The sequence below is a fragment of the Hemitrygon akajei genome, chromosome 14, assembly GCF_048418815.1.
Source record: "Hemitrygon akajei chromosome 14, sHemAka1.3, whole genome shotgun sequence".
Classification (NCBI taxonomy): Eukaryota; Metazoa; Chordata; class Chondrichthyes; order Myliobatiformes; family Dasyatidae; genus Hemitrygon; species Hemitrygon akajei.
In genome coordinates this window covers 33001345-33020756 of record NC_133137.1, presented here as the reverse complement: position 1 = coordinate 33020756, position 19412 = coordinate 33001345, and the positions used below count along the sequence as shown (strand labels likewise).

At 40.3% G+C, this 19412-nt stretch overlaps 1 protein-coding gene across 4 annotated transcripts in view; it reads left to right on the top strand.

The window, feature by feature from the left end:
• The window catches only part of smtnb (smoothelin b), a 309229-nt gene that overhangs the window by 266301 nt on the left and 23516 nt on the right, over positions 1-19412 (top strand). For 3 of the 4 annotated variants that reach the window (XM_073065778.1, XM_073065780.1, XM_073065781.1), the window contains 6 exons: positions 1750-1812; positions 4270-4339; positions 6995-7159; positions 7972-8095; positions 9298-9449; positions 14142-14307. In XM_073065778.1, coding sequence (XP_072921879.1) covers positions 1750-1812; positions 4270-4339; positions 6995-7159; positions 7972-8095; positions 9298-9449; positions 14142-14289 — 722 coding nt within the window. In that variant the 3' untranslated portion in view covers positions 14290-14307. The remainder of the gene's footprint in view (positions 1-1749; positions 1813-4269; positions 4340-6994; positions 7160-7971; positions 8096-9297; positions 9450-14141; positions 14308-19412) is intronic. The other variant, XM_073065779.1, reaches the window with a different exon arrangement.

Genomic DNA, 19412 nt, shown 5'->3' with positions numbered 1-19412 from the left:
GAATGTAACATTTTTCCAGCTTGTGTTTCCAACAGGTGACACAGCTTCACTTAACAGAAAATTGTGATGCAGGCTGTTTTCTGGGAATGCATTTCCCACCCCCACCCTCCCATAAAGGGGGCTCGCCATTGCATATTTAGAAAGTCAGGGACAATTAGATAGATCTCTGTGTTAATGCATTCAAAACAGTGAAAACACAAAGTGCTGGAAGAACCCAGCAGGTCAAGCAGCATTTGTAGAGACAAAAGATTAAATTGACATTTCAGGTTGAGAGCTTGCACTAGTACTGAGAGGAACAGAAAGCTTGCCAGTTCATAGCAGTATGAAGGGAGATGGAGTAGGTGAAACCAGATGGGAAGGGAATGATGGTAGATGGAACCAGGTGGAGGGAGGAAATGGAGTACAAACAAAAGGAGAAGAAAATTATATAGAAAGTGTGAGGGAGGTGAGCACTGGGGTTGTGGAAAATTAAACATTTGTAGCACTAGAACAGGGCTGGCTTCTTATAGATTACAAAGTACTTTAAGCCCTCTTCAGTTCCAAAATCATGGAATTTTTTCATATAATGGTCTGCCAACTGATTTTTACCAGAAGCTGAGCCTCAAACAAGGAAATGTTGTTTAAAAAATAAGGGCCAATCATTTAAATGGAGGTGAATAGAAACTTACTTTCACAGAGGAGGGTGAATGTTACTAATTCTCTATCCCAGATTGTTATGGAGGCCAGATCATTTAAGGTGACAGTGGATACATTTTGAAATATCAGGAAATTGAGGGCTACATGGATCTGGCAGAGAAGAGGAACTAAGGAACTACGGCCAACTATGACTCGATCAGCTATGATTATATTAAATGACAGGATAGGCTTGAGAAACCGGGTGGTCTACTCCTCCTGTTATGAATTTGGTGATGAAATTTATGCTTTGATGAGCATAGAACTATCAGCTAACATATTTGTGGACATTGTTCACAATAAGGAAAGCTTCACTTTCAGATGAATCTATAACCTAGCTTCTGTATCCAATCCAAAAACCTTGTACTACCTATTATTTGCATTGGCTTGTTTGAAGTCAATTGGAAGTTGACCAAGTTTACACTTTGTTTTCAGAGGCAATTGAAATTTGGTGCAAATAAATGAATAAGATCAAAACAGAAAATGTTGGAACAATTTAGCAGTGCAAACAACATCTGTCAAAAGGTTGAAGACCCTTTAACAGAACCAGGAAATTTTAAAAAATAGCTTTAAATTAGAGAGGGTGGGCGATAGATAGCACAATGAAAAATTCTCCGATCGATCCAACAGGGGTAAATAGTTGCATTGGATATATGAATTAATAATTGCATAATATGTACTTTATGGCTGTTAGATATGTGGATTATGACCAATGAAAAAATGGCTGGATTCACAGCATGTTAGTGCAAGGGTGTTTATTAGGTGCATCAAAAATGAGTGAAAATACTGAAAAAATCCTGCCAATATTTACAAACAGACAGAAAACACTAGTAGTTCTGTACTTGTACTTGTCCAGTGTGAACTCCTGACAATCCCAGTCTCTCTCACTGAACAATGAATCCCATTTATTGGAATCTCAGTGTTACCTTAAGCCTTAAAGGAAATTACTTACTCACTTTTCAAAACTAAATGCAGTTTTGACTGGAGCTCTACCCTATTAAAAGCACCTGCATAATGATTTTGTGTTAAGACAAATTTCCATGTACAGAATTACTGATAATTAATCTGGTCCTTTAGATGGTGGCAACAGAACTTTGCAAACAACAACTGTGGAATCCAGCGTCATGAAGAAAACTGATGGTAAGCAACAGAAATTGGATTAACTTGAGATCTTTTACTATGCTCTATTCTGCTATGGCTGAAATAGCAAAGTCTTGGAATAGGATATATCATCCCGTGAGAACAAAGCTCAAACTTAATCTCAGATAGTAAACTACTGGGAATATCTGGAGTTTAATCTGCATATATAGCAAATGCTATTTCTCGAATTTATTTTGGGTTTCCAGTCCAGATACTGGAAAGTCAGAGTAGGGAATTCAAACTTGTGTCTCAAGTCATATAACCCAAATGTCTGGATACTAGTCCTATGCTATAATACCCACAATGAGAGGTTTAGTTTCATTTCATGTTGAGACCAGAAGAAGAAATTAGATTTACATACTGCTCATTTGGGACAATTTTACTGAGGTACTTTAGACACCAGACACTAGATACTAGAATAGACACTAGAATGCTACAGCACAGTCCAGGCCCTTCGGCCCTCGATGTTGTGCCGACCCATATATTCCTTAAAAAAAACTAAACCCACACTACCCTGTAACCCTCCATTTTTCTTTCATCCATGTGCCTGTCCAAGATGCTCTTAAATACCCCTAATGTTTTAGCCTCCACCACCATCCCTGGCAAGTCATTCCAGGCACCCACAACCCTCTGTGTAAAAAAAACTTACTTCTGATGCCTTTCCTCAACTTCCCTCCCTTAACTTTGTACATATGCCCTCTGGTGTTTGCTATTTGTGCCCTGGGAAACAGGTACTGGCTATCCACCCTATCTATGGCTCTCATAATCTTGTAGACCTCTATGAAGCCCCCTCTCATCCTTCTACGCTGTTAGATATGTGGATTATGACCAAGGTTAACAAAGTCCCAGTTTTGCTAACCTTGTTTCATAGTACTTGTTTTCCAGTTCAGGCAACATCCTGGTAAATCTCCTCTGCACCCTCTCCACAGCTTCCACATCCTTCCTATAATGAGGTGACCAGAACTGAACACAATACTCTTAAGTGTGGTCTCACCAGAGATTTGTAGAGTTGCAACATGACCTCTCTACTCTTGAACTCAGTCCCCCTATTAATGAAGCCTAGCATCACATAGTCCTTCGGATGTATGGATTTGATCCCCAAGGTCCCTCTGTTCATCCACACTCTTAAATAACTGACCATTAACCCTGTACTCAGCCTTCTAGTTTGTCCTTCCAAAATGCATCACTTCACACTTATCTGGATTGAACTCCATCTGCCACTTTTCTGCCCAACTCTGCATCCTGTCTGTATCCTCTTGTAACCTTTGACAACCTACAGCTCCATCCACAACTCCTCCAATCTTCATGTCATCCGCAAACTTACTCACACATCCTTCCGCCTCTTCATCCAGGTCATTTATAAAAATCACATAAAGCAGGAGTCCCAGGACAGATCCTTGCAGCACTCCACTAGTCACCAACCTCCAGGCAGAGTACTTTCCTTCCACTACTACCCTCTGTTTTCTTCTTGTAAGCCAATTTATTATCCAAACAGCCAAGGTTCCATTGATCCCATGCCTCATGACTTTCTGGATGAGTCTCTCGTGGGGGACCTTCAAATGTCTTGCTAAAATCCATGTAGACCACATCTACCGCCCTACCGTCATCAATTTCTTTTGTTACCTCTTCAAAAAACTCAATTAGGCTCATGAGACACGACCTTCTCTTCACAAAGCCATGTTGACTATCCTTGAGTAGACTGTACTTCTCCAAATGCTTGTAGATCCTATTCTTAAGAATCCTTTCCTATAGTTTGCAGACCACAAACGTAAGACTCACCGGTCTATAGTTCCCAGGATTCTCCCTATTACCTTTTTTAAACAAGGGAACTGCATTTGCCGTTCTCCAATCCTCTGGCACCTCCCCTGCAGCCAAAGAAGCTATGAAAGATCATAGCTACTGCTCCAGCGATTTTTTTTTTTTCTCTCACTTCCCATAGCAACCTGGGGTATATCACATCCAGCCCTGGGGACTTATCAATCTTGATGTTTTTAAGAAGATCCAACACTTCTTCTTCCTTAATCTCCACGTTGTCCAGCACACAGGCCTGTTCTATTTCAACCTCACCCTGATCAAGGTCCTTTTCACTTGTGAATACTGTAGCAAAGTATTTATTTAGGACCTCCCCAATCTCCTTTGCCTCCAGGCACAAGTTGCCTTGTTTATCCTTTAGCGGCCCCACCTTCATTCTTGTCTTCTTTCTGTTCTTCACATACACGTAGAATGCCTTGGGGTTCTCCTTTATCCTGCATGCCAAGGCCTTCTCATGCCCCCTTTGAGCTCTCCTAAGTCCTTTCTTAAGCTCCTTCCTGTCTACCCTATATTTCTCATGAGCCCCTCCTGCTTCCTGCTTCTTATATCTAACATATGCTTCTTTCTTCCTCCTGACGATTTACTGAGGTAAATTATTGGAGTAATATGGGACAAAATTGTTAACTTTATTTCTCTCTTAAACAGGAGGAACATCTGTCATCCAGACTAAGACCTCCTTCAGTTCCAGCAGCAGTACATCCAAAAAGGTTGGCAGGTGAGCAGGGTCTTGCATCTTTTACTCTTTAGTTAATATGCATTGAAGTTTTCCCTCCAGTAGCCATAATTTTTCAATCACCTTTAATCATTTAGCACTCAGGATGCATTGCCAGCAGCAAGGGCACTAATGAGATAAGTGCTAGACAATAGATCATTGTGGTGTTATACATATAATAACATTACTGACAGGTACCTGGTGCAAACCCATCTCTCTCCACTTCTGCCTGGGACCTAGAGTGCCAGGTATCTGGCGTGAATTGCACGCTTTGCCTCTGTGCCATGCCAGGAACCTAGCACAAATATCTGCTCTCTGTTGGTGCTCCTACAGCAATGAATTACCTATGGTTCAGCATTTGGTCCATCGAGCCTGTTCCACAATTCCATCATGGCTGATTTATTATCCCTTTAACAACCAGCTGATCTGTCCTGCTCCTGTACCCCTCCTCGTCACCATCCGAAATTCTCCCATCAATAGTTGTATCATCAGCAATTTTAAAGATGGCGTTTGAGCTGTGCTTAGACACTGATTCGTGGGTGTAGAAAGAGTAGAGCAGTGGGCTAAGCATGCATCCTTGAGGTGCATTAGTGTTGATTGTCAGTGAGGAGGAGATGTTATTTCCAATCCATACAGTCTGTGGTCTCCCAGTGAGGAAATCAAGGATCCAGATGCAGAGGGAGGTACAGAGGCCCAGATTTTGGAGCTTGTTGCTTAGAAATGAGGGTATGATTATGTTGAATGCTGAGCAGTAGTCAATAAGCAGCAGCTTGATGTATTACTATTGTCCAAGTGATTAAAGGCTGAGTGAAGAGCCAATGGTTTGTCAGCACAACTCCCTTTAACCTGTTAATTTTCTGTATAATGTTACCAATATCCATTATAGTTCCGGATGCGAGTTGCAAACCTTAAGGCTGCTTGGCTGTGCCTTTCCAGAGGTTCACACCAGGTTCCTGGCAGAGCAGCAGGCAACAATGGGGAGGGTGTTGGGTTTTTGCCAAATTGGCAGCACAGTGGTAGGCAGCACACAACACAGATGATTGCCTTTTGTAACGTTCTGTGGCCACCTTCCTTTGAGTGTCCATTGGAACCAAGAGCATTATAATGATTCAGTGCTCTGCAGGTTAGTGTTAAGTAAGGAACAATATAATACAAGCAAAATGCTGAATAACTCAACAAGTCAGGAGCAGCAATGAAGTGGAATAAATAGTTGACATTTTCGGTGAGACTAGGAATGGGTCAGAGTAAGAGGATGGAGAGAGTGGAAGGGAGTACAAACTGGCAGGTGATAAGTGAGACCGGATGAAGGGGAAGGTGAGTGAGTCTCATACGCAAAACCTTGACAATTTATTAATTATTAACCTTAGGTGCTGCCTGGTTTCTGAGTTCCTCCAACATTTTGTGAATGCCGCTCAAGATTTCCAGCAGCTGCAAAATCTCTTGTTTTTAACCAGGATCATACAGTTTGAGTACCCCTTAACTGTAATTCCAAAATCTGAAAGTCTCTGAATTATAACATTTTTTGAACACTGACATGATTTCACAAATGGAAAACTCCAAAAGGCACTGGAAAGGTTCCCAGGCAATGTGCAGATCTCTGTGCACCACAGACAATTCCCAGAAGTGACTTCAGTTATGTAATGAACAGAATGTAATGAAAAATAGAAAAACACTGCATAAAGTGAAAAAATTAATATCTTGAACATGTATTGAAAGAGTGGATTCATCAGTATCAGAATGAACATATGCTACTTAACAGTATGCTGATCATGAGTATTGTGCAAAAGTTTTAAACATATATATAGCTACAGCACCCAAGATTTTTGCACAATACTTGTAATTTTATATATTGCATTGTACTGTTACCTCAAAAAATTCAAGACATTTGTGAGTGATGATAAACCTGATTCTGATATGGATTGAGAGTGAGGAAAGGGGAAGGGAAAGGGGAGGGAGTGGGAAGCACCAGAGAGACATTCTGTAATGATCAATAAGCCAATTATTTGGAATCAAATAACCTTGCCCAGTGTCTCAGGGCTGGGTGTGTCTGCACCTGTGCCACCAACTCTGCCCCAGCACTCTTTCTCTGCCAGCTGTTGTACACCCCTTCTGCAGCTCTCCACCCTCACCATTCCAACATCTTTTGCTCTTGCTAGATTTACAAACTTGCTCTGTGCTCCATGTTGACAAATACTGTACTGTGCAAACATCTTAGGCACCCTAGCTATACACTTTGTATATTTGCCTAAGGCTTTTGCCCAGTACTGCAAGTGTGATGAGCAGGTGTAAGTCAAAGACTACATAGACAGCTGAGGTAGTGATAGCTTACCTTTCTGATGATTCAATGTACACATTGTTGTTTCATGCACAAAATTATGAAAAGCATTATATAAAACTACCTTCAGGGTATATGTATAAGCTGTATATGTAATGTAAATGGATTTTGTGTTTAGACTTGGGTCCCATCCCCAAGGTATCTCATTATATAGATGCAAATATTCCAAAATTCAAAACACTTCCAGCCCCAAGCATTTTGGATAAGGGGGGGGGGGGCTCATGCTGTAGCTAGATTTCATAGCAGAAAATCCAATCATCATCAAAGTGGAAGTGTGGAGAATTGCAGTTAGCAACTCAATAATTTTGTGATTTGCTTTTCAGTATTTTTGACAGAGAAGACAATACAAGATCTAGCAGTGTATTAGCACTTGAAAGGAAACAGGCTGAGAAGAGGAAAGAGGTGTTGAGATCACAGACGTTGCCACGGACTTCAGGATCACAGGCACGAAAGGCATTGATTGAGAAACTAGAAAAAGAAGGTGGAAGGTAGGCCATTCAACCAAACAAAACAACTTTTGTCTTGAAAAGCAAACATGAGGAAATCTGCAGATGCTGGAAATTCAAACAACAACACACACAAAATGCTGGTAGAACACAGCAGGCTAGGCAGCATCTATAGGGAGAAGCGCTGTCGACGTTTCAGGCCGAGACCCTTCGTCAGGACTAACCGAAAGGAAAGATAGTAAGAGATTTGAAAGCCACTATTATCATAGCCACTACAGCTATTTTGAAGTGAAAGCTGGATTCCTTTACAAACCTTGAAATGAATTATAATGCCTGATCTTGCTTCAGTATGGCATTGTTTGTTTTTTAGTTCCTTCACTTCTTCTGGATTTCCCTGAGCCAGAACAGAATTTCTCCATAGCTTCATTTTTTCAATGTTGAAACATTTTACCCTTCAGTGAATTCTATCAAAGGAAATATCTGCTGAGTTTAATTTGTCAGGAGCCACATGATTACTTTTCCATGCTTAATACGTATACCCTTCTTGTAGTGAGTTACAGTTTCTAAATCTGATCAGAACTTGCAGGATCTGACCAAGGTTCTCTTCAACAGAAACAAAGTTCCTCCAATTCATTTTACCATTTCCTTGCAATGAATTGCCGACCAGATAAAATTATTTGCATTGCCAATTTGTCATAATGCACTAAAATAAAGTATATTTATGTGAATACCTATATAGTGTTTAAGTATTCTGAAATATTTTCCCAAACAGAATGATGGGGAGAAATATCAAAAGTCTAACTGCTATTTTATTAATTTATAAATACTCATTAGTATTTATCTCTACATTTCAGTCCTGGAAATCCAGCCATTGCCAAAGTGAAAGTGCAGAGATCTGCAAGCTGTGGTGTACCAAATGCTAATAGTATTAAGCAGATGCTGCTCGACTGGTGCAGAGCTAAGACACGTGGTTATGAGGTAGGCATTATTACCCCACCATATAATAAACATATAAATGTGAAAAATCTATGACCATGCAAGAGGAAATATTTAATTTCTAGCAAGAAAAGGACTCTTTAAGGGATAAGTTTGGAATATAGAAAAGGAATTGGCCATTTGATATCTATAGCCTGTCTTACAATTCAGATAGATCATGACAGCTCTGTAACTTAACTGTTTGCCACCTTTTGTCCTCCATCTCTGAATACCCCAATCAATTGATCAATACAGCTCAGTCTTCCTGAATGATTTCACTTAGAACTAATCTTCCTCTCAATTTTGAGTCTTCCACCACTAGAGGAAATATTTCTTTATACCCTCTAACTCTTAACATTTAGTTTGAGTAAAATTGCATTATATTTTGATGGTAACAATGGACATATTCATAGAAGTCTCTGTATTTCTCCCATTGTCCTGCTTTGAAATCACTTTTATTTAAAATAGCAAAAGAATGTCATGGAAGTTCACTGAGCCCTACTTCAAACCAATAACCAACGTAGTATTTGAATTATTTTTTTTCTCTTTGGTATATCCTCACACCTTTTGAGTACGATTATGACACCAGAACAATGGCCTATATTTAGCTGTGAATATAAATGGCATGGAATGAGAGAATCATACAGAAGGTTACCTTACATTTGTAACATTGATTCTGCAGAAGAGCTTTATCATCAGTAACTATAAAAAGATGCAAAATATTTTTTTTCCAAATTGTACTTTGGTATGTTTGGTCTGAACAACAATGTTGAGAAGTTCTTTGGAGAAAAATTCTGAAAGTGATTGTGCAGGAGAAATGTAACTATTATTGACAAGTACTATCTCAATTGCTTTGTTTCTTCACTTGCAATTAATTCATCATTCTTATTTTAATTGCCTCCTATCTATTTGTCTGAATATATTAATGGGATGGAGTAGTCCACAGCAGTGAGAAAAGGCAGATATTGCTACTAAGTCAACTATAGTGTATAGCAAAATCAGAAGTGCCAGAAATACTCAGCAGATCAGGCAGTAACTGTAGAGAGAGAAACAGAGGGTTCATCTCTGCTTTGGAAAGAAAGTCTTCAAAGAGAATCATGTAGATGGGATCTTGTGTTCTGATTCATCCTGTATGCAATAATACTGAATCTCATAGTAATTGAAGATTTGTTCATCTCATGCTAATATATTATCTTGTTCCTCAGCATGTCGCTATCCAGAACTTCTCCTCCAGCTGGAGTGATGGGATGGCTTTTTGTGCTTTGGTTCATAACTTCTTCCCTGATGCCTTTGATTATTCAGAACTGAATCCCAGCAACCCCAGGCACAACTTCGAGGTAGCATTCACAATGGCAGAGTAGGTACATTTCCTTGACTTCCACATGCATTGTATTATCTTAAATATTAGATTGGTGCTTTTGACAGTAATTATCAAGGGCCTCCTTTTACTTTGAAAACATAATAACAGTTATCATTAAATAATAAACCTTACAGAATATTGATTTGAAAAATGTAACTGCCGTAATGAAGAATGATTTGTAAGTGCTTCATTGAAAATAAAGTAAATAAGTATGCCCTGTACATTATGAGAAAGATTTTTAAGTCTCTGTAAATCAAAATACTGAATAGCCAAGACGTAATAATCTTGCTCATCTGCTTATGGAGTTTCACTGCAATGATTTTATCACATGTGGACGCAGTTCTGGTTTTGTTTGTTGGTGCAGTATACGTCTGGTATTTAAAAGATGCACTTGGCATTAGTAACTTCAAACTTTTGAAGTAAGTCTCCTTTGTAAAGCTGCCTGTTTAAAGCTGCATTTGATGTAATTTACATCTGAGAAAAAGCCAGTATTGGTGCAGTATTCGATTGATGTCTGATGAATTGATATCTACTAAGCATTCTGTACAAAGTAAACTATGGGTAATTATATTGGCTGCTGTGAAGAGAATCACTAAATAATGTAGGTATGGACGTGGAGTAGATGTTAGCGAATGCTAATACAGCCTTGATATCTGTCAGTTAAGATGTGCCATCTGTCTTGTTAAAGGGTGAGTAACATACATATTTTACATATGTAAGCATAACACCATAACTCTAGTTTTCAATTGCCGCATTCAAAAAATGTCGTGCACAATGTGCACAAGCATCTGTGTGTGGCAACAAATGTTTTCTAACAGATACTCCTGAAAAATTCTACTCCTTTTCTGTTTTATACATATCAGTATGTCTGAGTTTGCTGATGACATGCTATTAGTGCAGCTCTTGTATCCGTTCAGATTCGATATTTGTACCTACTGTAACTTGTACTGTTTGATACTGATGCATGTCTGTTAATCTGTAGGGTCATACATGATTAATTAGAATAAATGGCTTCAGTAGTAACCTTATTCATATTTATTGAGAGTTATCTATCCTCTTTATACTTTTTCTCTTCTGAAATGGTTTGTTATGCTCCTAGTAAATTGTTGAGGAAAGTTTGTTTTATATAACAGTACTGCTAGAAATGACACACAAGACATAATTGTTTTACTGGGATTCTAATATGTGTTCTGCTAATAATCTAAGCTAGCCCTATTTTTTACCTGTATAGTGAATTTAACAAATGATAACTAATCTCTACAAGACATATGCCTTGGGTCTTTGACTGGCCATATGGACAGTTCCGTTTTTTCCAATTCCTGAAATGTAAAAGATCATATTCAAGTCTGGCACTTAAAGTCCATCATTGACTTACTTGGAAAAGACAAATGAGTGGCAGAGAGAACTGTTGCCTCAGAGACCAGGGCTTGATCAGATCTCAGATGCTGTCTGTGTGGAGCCAAACAATCTCCTGGCAATTGCATATATAGCAACTACGTGCTGTGGTTAATTGGCTCCTGTAAATTACCCCTATGTAGATAAGGGAGGTGAATGGCTCCAACTGAAGTACTCTGTTGAAAACCCCCATGGACCTGGTAGGCCTGCTATGATGTAATAAGTAAAATGTGGTAGTGAGATGCCTCGATATTGGGTGGCACAGTAGCATAGTGATTAACACAGCGTTTTACAGTACCAGTAACCTGCTGCCTGTAAGGGGTTTGTACATTCTCCCCATGATTATGTTGGTGCTGCATTTTCCACCCACAGTCTAAAGACATACCAGTTGGTAGGTTAATTGGTTATTGTAAATTGTTCTGTGATTAGGCTAGGGTTAAATTGGTGGGTTGCTGGGTGGTGCTGCTCAAAGGACCAGAAGGTCCAATTCTGCACTGCAGCTTGATAGATAGATAGATAGAATGCTTCCCAAGTTTTGACTCAATAACCATTGTTGGTTTTGGTGATATTGTGATCCAAGGATTGTTTAGAAGTGCATAAAACTTGGTAGTTATGGCTGTTTTATTAAGTATTTATAATAGAGAAATAACGGTATCCAACTTACTCTACTGTAAAGGAGAGAACAAACAAAGGCAGAAAATCCCAAAAACAAAGAACAAAGAAGACATCACTTTCTTATACAAGCCAGAAAAATAAAAAAAAAGACATTCCACTGATAAGAAGTAACTTATGAATTGGTCGTGTTCAGTGGCATGACACAGGCTGCAGAGAAACTAGAAAACTACAGGAGCATCTATATACAATTACTCAAAATTTGCTGAACAATACAGTATACCATGATTACGCACATATTGATGATAACATAAACATTATAAGAAAGCATAAGAAAAATTAAACTATGAGAAAACGAACAATTTTTCACTCCATTCCAACACCATGAAGAATGGAGATTTTTTTGTTTGGAGATGGAATGGTATCTGCCTTGGAGAAGAATGCAGGTGGTTGCAATCTTCACCTTTGCTTTCCTAGGTAGTAGAAGTTGTGGGTTTGTAGGTTTAGTGCGTATGTTGTGAGCAATGATTTCATTATTATCAGCCAACCTGTGGGAAATCTCAGCAGTCAATTTTTACCTGTAGTTCTCTATTGCATTTTAATTGCAAGGTGATCTGTGATCTTGATTGTGGAAATACTTATTGTTGTAATTCTGAAATTGTTTTAAAACATTCTTGATTGAAAATGTGCAACTGACTGCAATGGAGGTAAAGTTATGGATTAATATCATCCTTATGCATTTACAAGCCACATAGATGATGCGAGTACATTGGAATATTTTTGGAGAGCAAAAGAGGGAGAAGGGATTATGAATGCTGCAAGTCTACACATTAGACCAATTAGATTGTGCATCCCTATCATCTCCCAAAGGTGTTATTTAGGGAGATATTTCTCATGAGTTCTATCACTGATTCTTCCATTCTAGAAGTCTTAAAAGTGATAATAAAATTTTAATGTAAATGAAGTGCTTGTCTATTAAAATGTAAGTTTTCTTTTGAATTTTTAATCTAGCTCCTTGTCATCTGCCATAATGATCTTTACAGGATAACTTGCTGTAAACTTTATGCTTTAACTGAGAAACTTGCCTTTCCATAAAATGTTAGCATTTATATTCTACCTGCAGTGAAATAGTTGATTCTTATGAACAGCATCATCTTTACTGCAGTTTTATTTCTTCAAAGAAACCCAACCCTACTATTAAGGACTGTGGATGAAAATGTATTGGAGTTCTTGAGATCCAAAATATACCTACCTTTGTCTTTCTCCTAACTTCCTCTCTCACTCTCTCTCTCTCTTCTCTTTTTTTATGTCTCTCTCCCCCTCTCTCTCATATATATATATTTGTGTCTTGTTTCTGCATGGCCAATACGTATACTGTGTTCAGGGTCTTGTTCGTTTCTCCCACTGAGAATATAAAACTTGCACACTTATACTTGGCTTTCCGTATTTAAACTAAGTGGCTTTGTGCTCACCTAATTCTGCTCCACCATGCTTTAGCAATTATGTGTCTGCTTGAGCAAAGGGATTATTTTATCTAGTTTGAAGAAAAATATGGCCTAAACCTGGAAATAACACAGAAACAATATTACATATTGGATTATTAGGTCAAAGCAACATGTCAATTTGGGCTATTTTTTGGCTGAAAGCTTTCTATTAGATACCACGGTGTATAATCTGTGGAGAGAGGACAGATTATCTTGCTGTTATTTTTGTTTTCCACAGATATGCTCCACAGTTTGAGGTTGCGGTATTCACCAAGCTTGGCGATTAACTTCCAGACATTTCATCACCAGTTGAACTGACATCCTGAGTGCACAGTTGTTGGTGTTTCTCTCTGGGAGTGCTCACTTTTATATAACCCCCATTCTACCGTGGTACTGATTGGTTACCCCTTCAGTTGACCTTTGAATTCTATTGGCTTTGTTTCTTTGGTTCTAAGGGGTTCGTAGATGGCATCTATTTCGGTATTCTTGTTTACAGTGTTATCTGAAGAGAGCCTTGCTTCTACAAATTCTCACATGTCAAGGAGGTTCTGGTGTAAGCAAATCCCTAACAGCCAAAGAAATGCGAAGCAATAGAATTCAAAGATCAGCTGAGGGGGTAGCCAATCAGGACTGAGGCAAGCAAATGGTGGGGGGGGGGGGCGGGGGGAGATATATAAATATGAGCACTCCCAGAGAAAAACACTGATAGCTGCGAACTGAGGATGTCACTTTGACTGGTGATGAAATGTTTGCAAGCTAATTCCCAAGCTCGGAGAACAACACAACATCAAACACTCAGTCCAAGCTACCAGTATTCACCATCATGCTTCATAGTGTCCAAAATGTTTTATTATTTAACCTTCTTTGTTGGTCTTTTGTGCACTATCTTTGCTAATACACCTCTAAATGTTCTACACGTTCTTAAATGAGTTACACATTTTTCCCTTTAGAATCATTACCTTTGTAGTTACTATGTTTTGTCATGCAACATTCCATGTTCAGTCAATCTGTATTGAGCACAATGTTATTGCTGTTGTGTATCATGAAGCATGAATTTGTTTTCTTTTTGTTCATCGTATGTCACTGAATGAATGTAATTTATGTTCTTTTGTTTTCTTGCTTTTTTTCTCCCTCTCTCCTTCTGAACCCTGTTGTGTCCCGTCTCCTTTCTTTTTTGACCCTCTCTCTGGCCCCATAGGAAACGTGCAGATTGTCCACAGCTGCTTGATGTGGAAGATATGGTGCGAATGAAGGAGCCGGACTGGAAATGTGTTTACACATACATTCAAGAATATTATCGCTGTCTGGTGCAGAAGGGTCTGGTTAAAACCAAAACCACCACCTAGGGATTAACGGAGTAAAGGGTGAGAGACGTTATCTGACTTAGAAATTTGGGTCATAGTAGTCATTGGTAAAAATGAAATTTTTATCCTATGCAGTTTTTTGTTAGTTTTAATTACTCTTTATATTTCATCCAGTGTATTCTTTTACTCCTTTTTGTTTTAAGTGAATAACCATTGTCTCAGTTTCTTTATTAGGGATGGTGTAAACAAAATGTAGAAAGTTAATAATTATTTGGATGTACTCAATTAGTCTGTGTTTTATTTATACTCATGACATGACCTCTTAGAATATAATGTTAAATTTATGATTTTAATATCTTCATTTGATTCACTGAATTTCTACTGCTACATTGTCTAACTAGCCAAGCTTTTTTTCAATTTTTGATTGCACAGACTTTGGATCTGGTCACCAATTCCCTCAGGTTACATAATAGCAAAGTGCAGGAAATACTTGGCTGGTTAGTCAGCAAGATAACCTGTTAATATTTCAGGATTTGGAGATTGCTGTTCCAATTTCACATTTCTAGCAAGGGCAGTTGTTTTGTTTCCCACAAGCTACATGTTAGTATGTTTGCTCCTAATCTCAGTTTAGGTGTTGGTTCCAGCTGAAAAAGCACATATTCTTTTCCCATCTAAATCAAGCAGCAGCATATCTTCTCATGGAGAGAGATGGGATCAAGCAGAGTAAGATGTTATATCGGTATCCAAAGGTTAACTAAAGTATGGCCCTTTGTTGGTCAGAGTTGATCATGAATGTTACATCCTAGCTATCCTAGTCGATACACAAGAAAGTTGCAAGAGGTCCAGGTATGATCTCCGGAAAGCCATCTCACAAGTAAGTGGCAATTCAGGACTAAACTTTAATCAACGAAGGACGTTCCACAGTTGTGGCAGGGCTTGACCACAATCACCACTTACAAAATGAAATCAAGCATCATAGGTGACAACAGGGTTTCATTTCCAGATGAACTCAATGCCTTCTGTGCTTGCTTTGAGTGTCAAGACATGGAGCAACCATCATAAACTCCAACAGCCCCCAATAATCCTGTGATTTCAGTCTCTGAGGCTTATGTGTGAGCATCCTTCAGTTCAAAGTATCAAAAGACAAATATGTCACTATATACAACCATGAGATTCAATTTCTTTGGGGGCATACTCAGAAAATCCATAATAGAATAATAATTGTAATAGAATCGATGAAAGGTCACACCAGGCTGGGAGTTCACCTTGTGTGCAAAATATACCAAACTGTGAAAATACAAAAAGAAAGAAAGAAATATAAATAAATAAACAAACAAACAAACAAATAAACAAGCAAGCAAGCAATAAATATTAAGAACATGAGATGAAGAGTCCTTGAAAGTTGTGGGAACATTTCAGTGATGGGGCAGGTGAAGTTGAGTGAAGTTATCCCCTTTGAAGGGTAATTACTTCCCAAACCTGATGCAGCAGTGAGAAGAGAGAATGTTCCGAGTGGTGGGGGTCCCTGGTAATGGATGCTGCTTTCCTGTAATAACGCTTTGTGTAGATGTGTTCAATGGTGGTGGGGCTGCGGGGAAGGGAGAGGGCTTTACCCATGATGGACTGAGCCATATCATACTTTTTGTTCAAGGGCACTAGTGTTTCCATGCCAGGCTGTGATACAGCCAGTAAATTTACTCTCCACTACACATCTATAGAAGTTTGTTGAAGTTTTAGATGTCATGCTGAATCTTCACTAACTCTTAAGGAAGTAGAGGCACTGCCATGCTTTCTTTGTATTTGCATTATGTGCTGGGCCCAGGACAGGTCCTCTGAAATGTTAGCACAGAGGAATTTAAAGTTGCTGACCTTCTCCACCTCTACTCCCCTGATGAGGACTGGCTCATGGGCCTCTGGTTTCTTCCTCCTGAGTCAATAATCAGTTTCTTGGTCTTGCTGACGTTGAATAAGAAGTTGTTGTTATGGCACCACTCAGCCACCTTTGATTCGGCCTATTGACAGTGGTGTCAACAGCAAACTTGACTATGGCATTGGAGCTGTGCTTAGCCACACAGCTATAAATGTAAAGCAAGTAGAGCAGGGGACTAAGCTTACAGCCTTGTGGTGCACTTGTGTTGATGAAGATCATGAAGGAGATATCATCGCCAATCCAAGCTGACCGGGGACTGCAATTGAGGAAATTAAGGATCCAATTGCACAAGGAGATATTGAGGTCAAGATCATGAATCTTATTGATTTTTTTGAGGGGATGATGGTATTGAATGCTGAGCTGTAGTTGATAAAGAGCATCCTGATGCATGCATCTTCCCTAGAAGGATGTTCTAAGGTTGAGTGAAGAGCCAATGAAATGGCATCTGCTGTGGACCTGGTACTCCTGTAGGCAAATTGGAGTGGATCCAAGATGTTTCTCAGGCAGGAGTTAATATGTTTCATCACCAGCCTCTCAAAACACTTCATCGTTGTGGACTGGACAATAGTCATCGGGGAAGGTTGTGGCAGGAGAGTGAACCCACTGAAAGCATCCATATGGTGTACCTGGCCAAGTACTAACGACCTGTACTGATCACTGAGATCTTTAACCTCAGCAGTCTGAGGTATCCACCTGCTTCAAGCAGGCTTCAGTTATACAGATACCCCAGAAGAATGTGATAACCTGCCTCAATGACTAACATCTCACTCAATGTCAGTGAGACTAAGAAGCTGATTTTAGACTTCAGGAGGAGGAAACCAGAGGTAAATGAGCCAGTTCTCATAAGAGAATCAGAGGTAGAGAGGTCGACAATTTTAAATTCCTCAGTGTTAACATTTCAGAGGACCTGTCCTGGGCATCATGGGTAAAGCCCTCCCCACCATTGAGCACATCTACATGGAGCATTGTCGCAGGAAAGCAGCATCCATAATCTGGGACCCCCACCATAGAAGCCATGATCTCTTCTCAGTGCTGTCTTCTGGAAGAAGATACAGGAGCCCCAGGACTTATACAACCAGGTTTAGGAACAGTTATTACCCCTCAACCATCAGATTCTTGAACCAAAGTGGATGACTTCACTCAGCCCATCACTAAAATGTTCTAACAACCTATGGACTCACTTTCAAGGGCTCTTCATCTCATGTTCTTGATATGTATTGCTTATTTATTTATTAGTATATATTTTGTATTTGCACAATTTATTGTCTTTTGCACACTGGTTGGTGTGGTCTTTCATTGATTTTATTATGGTTATTGGAAATATTGAGTATGCCCACCAGAAAAATTAATTTCAGGGTTGTATATGGTGACATATATGTACTTTGATAATAGATTTACTTTGAAATTTGAACACAAGTCAGGACATAAGCCGGGACATTACTGTTGCTGTTGCTTATGTCGCATGTTCCCTCTCTCCACGGAGCTGATGAATCCAAGGGAAGGGCAGAGACCAGTACAGTTTGGCACCAGTGGCATTGCAGCAGTTGCCAGTTAGCTTTGAACTCAATGTAGGACTGACTTAGGAACTCCACTTCAGATTTTCTTTGGCGTTAACACCCGAAGCCTTTCCCATGAGTGGGTAGAGCTGCAAGGCAGTGGAGGTTTGAGATAACAACACACACAAAATGCTGGTGGAACGCAGCAGGCCAGGCAGCATCTGTAAGGAGAAGCACTGTCGACGTTTCGGGCCGAGACCCTTCGTCAGGACTAACTGAAAGGAAAGATAGTAAGAGATTTGAAAGTAGTGGGGGGAGGGGGAAATGCGAAATGATAGGAGAAGACCGGAGGGGGTGGGATGAAGCTAAGAGCTGGAAAGGTGATTGGCGAAAGTGATGCAGAACTGGAGAAGGGAAAGGATCATGGGACGGGAGGCCTCGGGAGAAAGAAAGGGGGAGGGGGGAGCACCAGAGGGAGATGGAGAACAGGCAGAGTGATGGGCAGAGAGAGAGAGAAAAAAAAACAAACAACAAAATATGTCAGGGATGGGGTAAGAAGGGGAGGAGGGGCATTAATGGAAATTAGAGAAGTCAACGTTCATGCCATCAGGTTGAAGGCTACCCAGCCGGTATATAAGGTGTTGTTCCTCCAACCTGAGTGTGGCTTCATCTTGACAGTAGAGGAGGCCATGGATAGACATATCAGAATGGGAATGGGACGTGGAATTAAAATGTGTGGCCACTGGGAGATCCTGCTTTCTCTGGCGGGCAGAGCGTAGCTGTTCAGCAAAACAGTCTCCCAGTCTGCATCGGGTCTCACCAATATATAAAAGGCCACACCGGGAGCACCGGATGCAGTATACCACACCAGCCGACTCACAGGTGAAGTGTCACCTCACCTGGAAGGACTGTCTGGGGCCCTGAATGGTGGTGAGGGAGGAAGTGTAAGGGCAGGTGTAGCTATTGTTCCGTTTACAAGGATAAGTGCCAGGAGGGAGATCGGTGGGAAGGGATGGGGGGGGGGGGGGGACGAGTGGACAAGGGAGTCACGTAGGGAGTGATCCCTGTGGAAAGCAGAAAGGGGGGGAGGTAAAGATGTGCTTGGTAGTGGGATCCCGTTGGAGGTGGCGGAAGTTACGGAGAATTATACATTGGACCTGGAGGCTGGTGGGGTGGTAGGTGAGGACAAGGGGAACCCTATCCCGAGTGGGGTGGTGGGCGGATGGGGTGAGGGCAGATGTGCGGGAAATGGGAGAGTTGCGTTTGAGACCAGAGTTGATGGTGGAAGAAGGGAAGCCCCTTTGTTTAAAAAAGGAAGACATCTCCTTCGTCCTGGAATGAAAAGCCTCATCCTGAGAGCAGATGCGGTGGAGATGGAGGAATTGTGAGAAGGGGATAGCATTTTTGCAAGAGACCGGGTGGGAAGAGGAATAGTCCAGGTAGCTGTGAGAGTCTGTAGGTTTATAGTAGATATCAGTAGATAGGCCGTCTCCAGAGATGGAGACAGAAAGATCAAGAAAGGGGAGGGAGGTGTCGGAAATGGACCAAGTAAATTTGAGGGCACGGTGAAAGTTGGAGGCAAAGTTAATGAAGTCGACGAGCTCAGCATGCGTGCAGGAGGCAGCGACAAAGCAGTCATCGATGTAGCGAAGGAAAAGAGGGGGTCGGATACCCATATAGGCGTGGAACATGGACTGTTCCACAAAGCCAACAAAAAGGCAGGCATAACTGGGACCCAT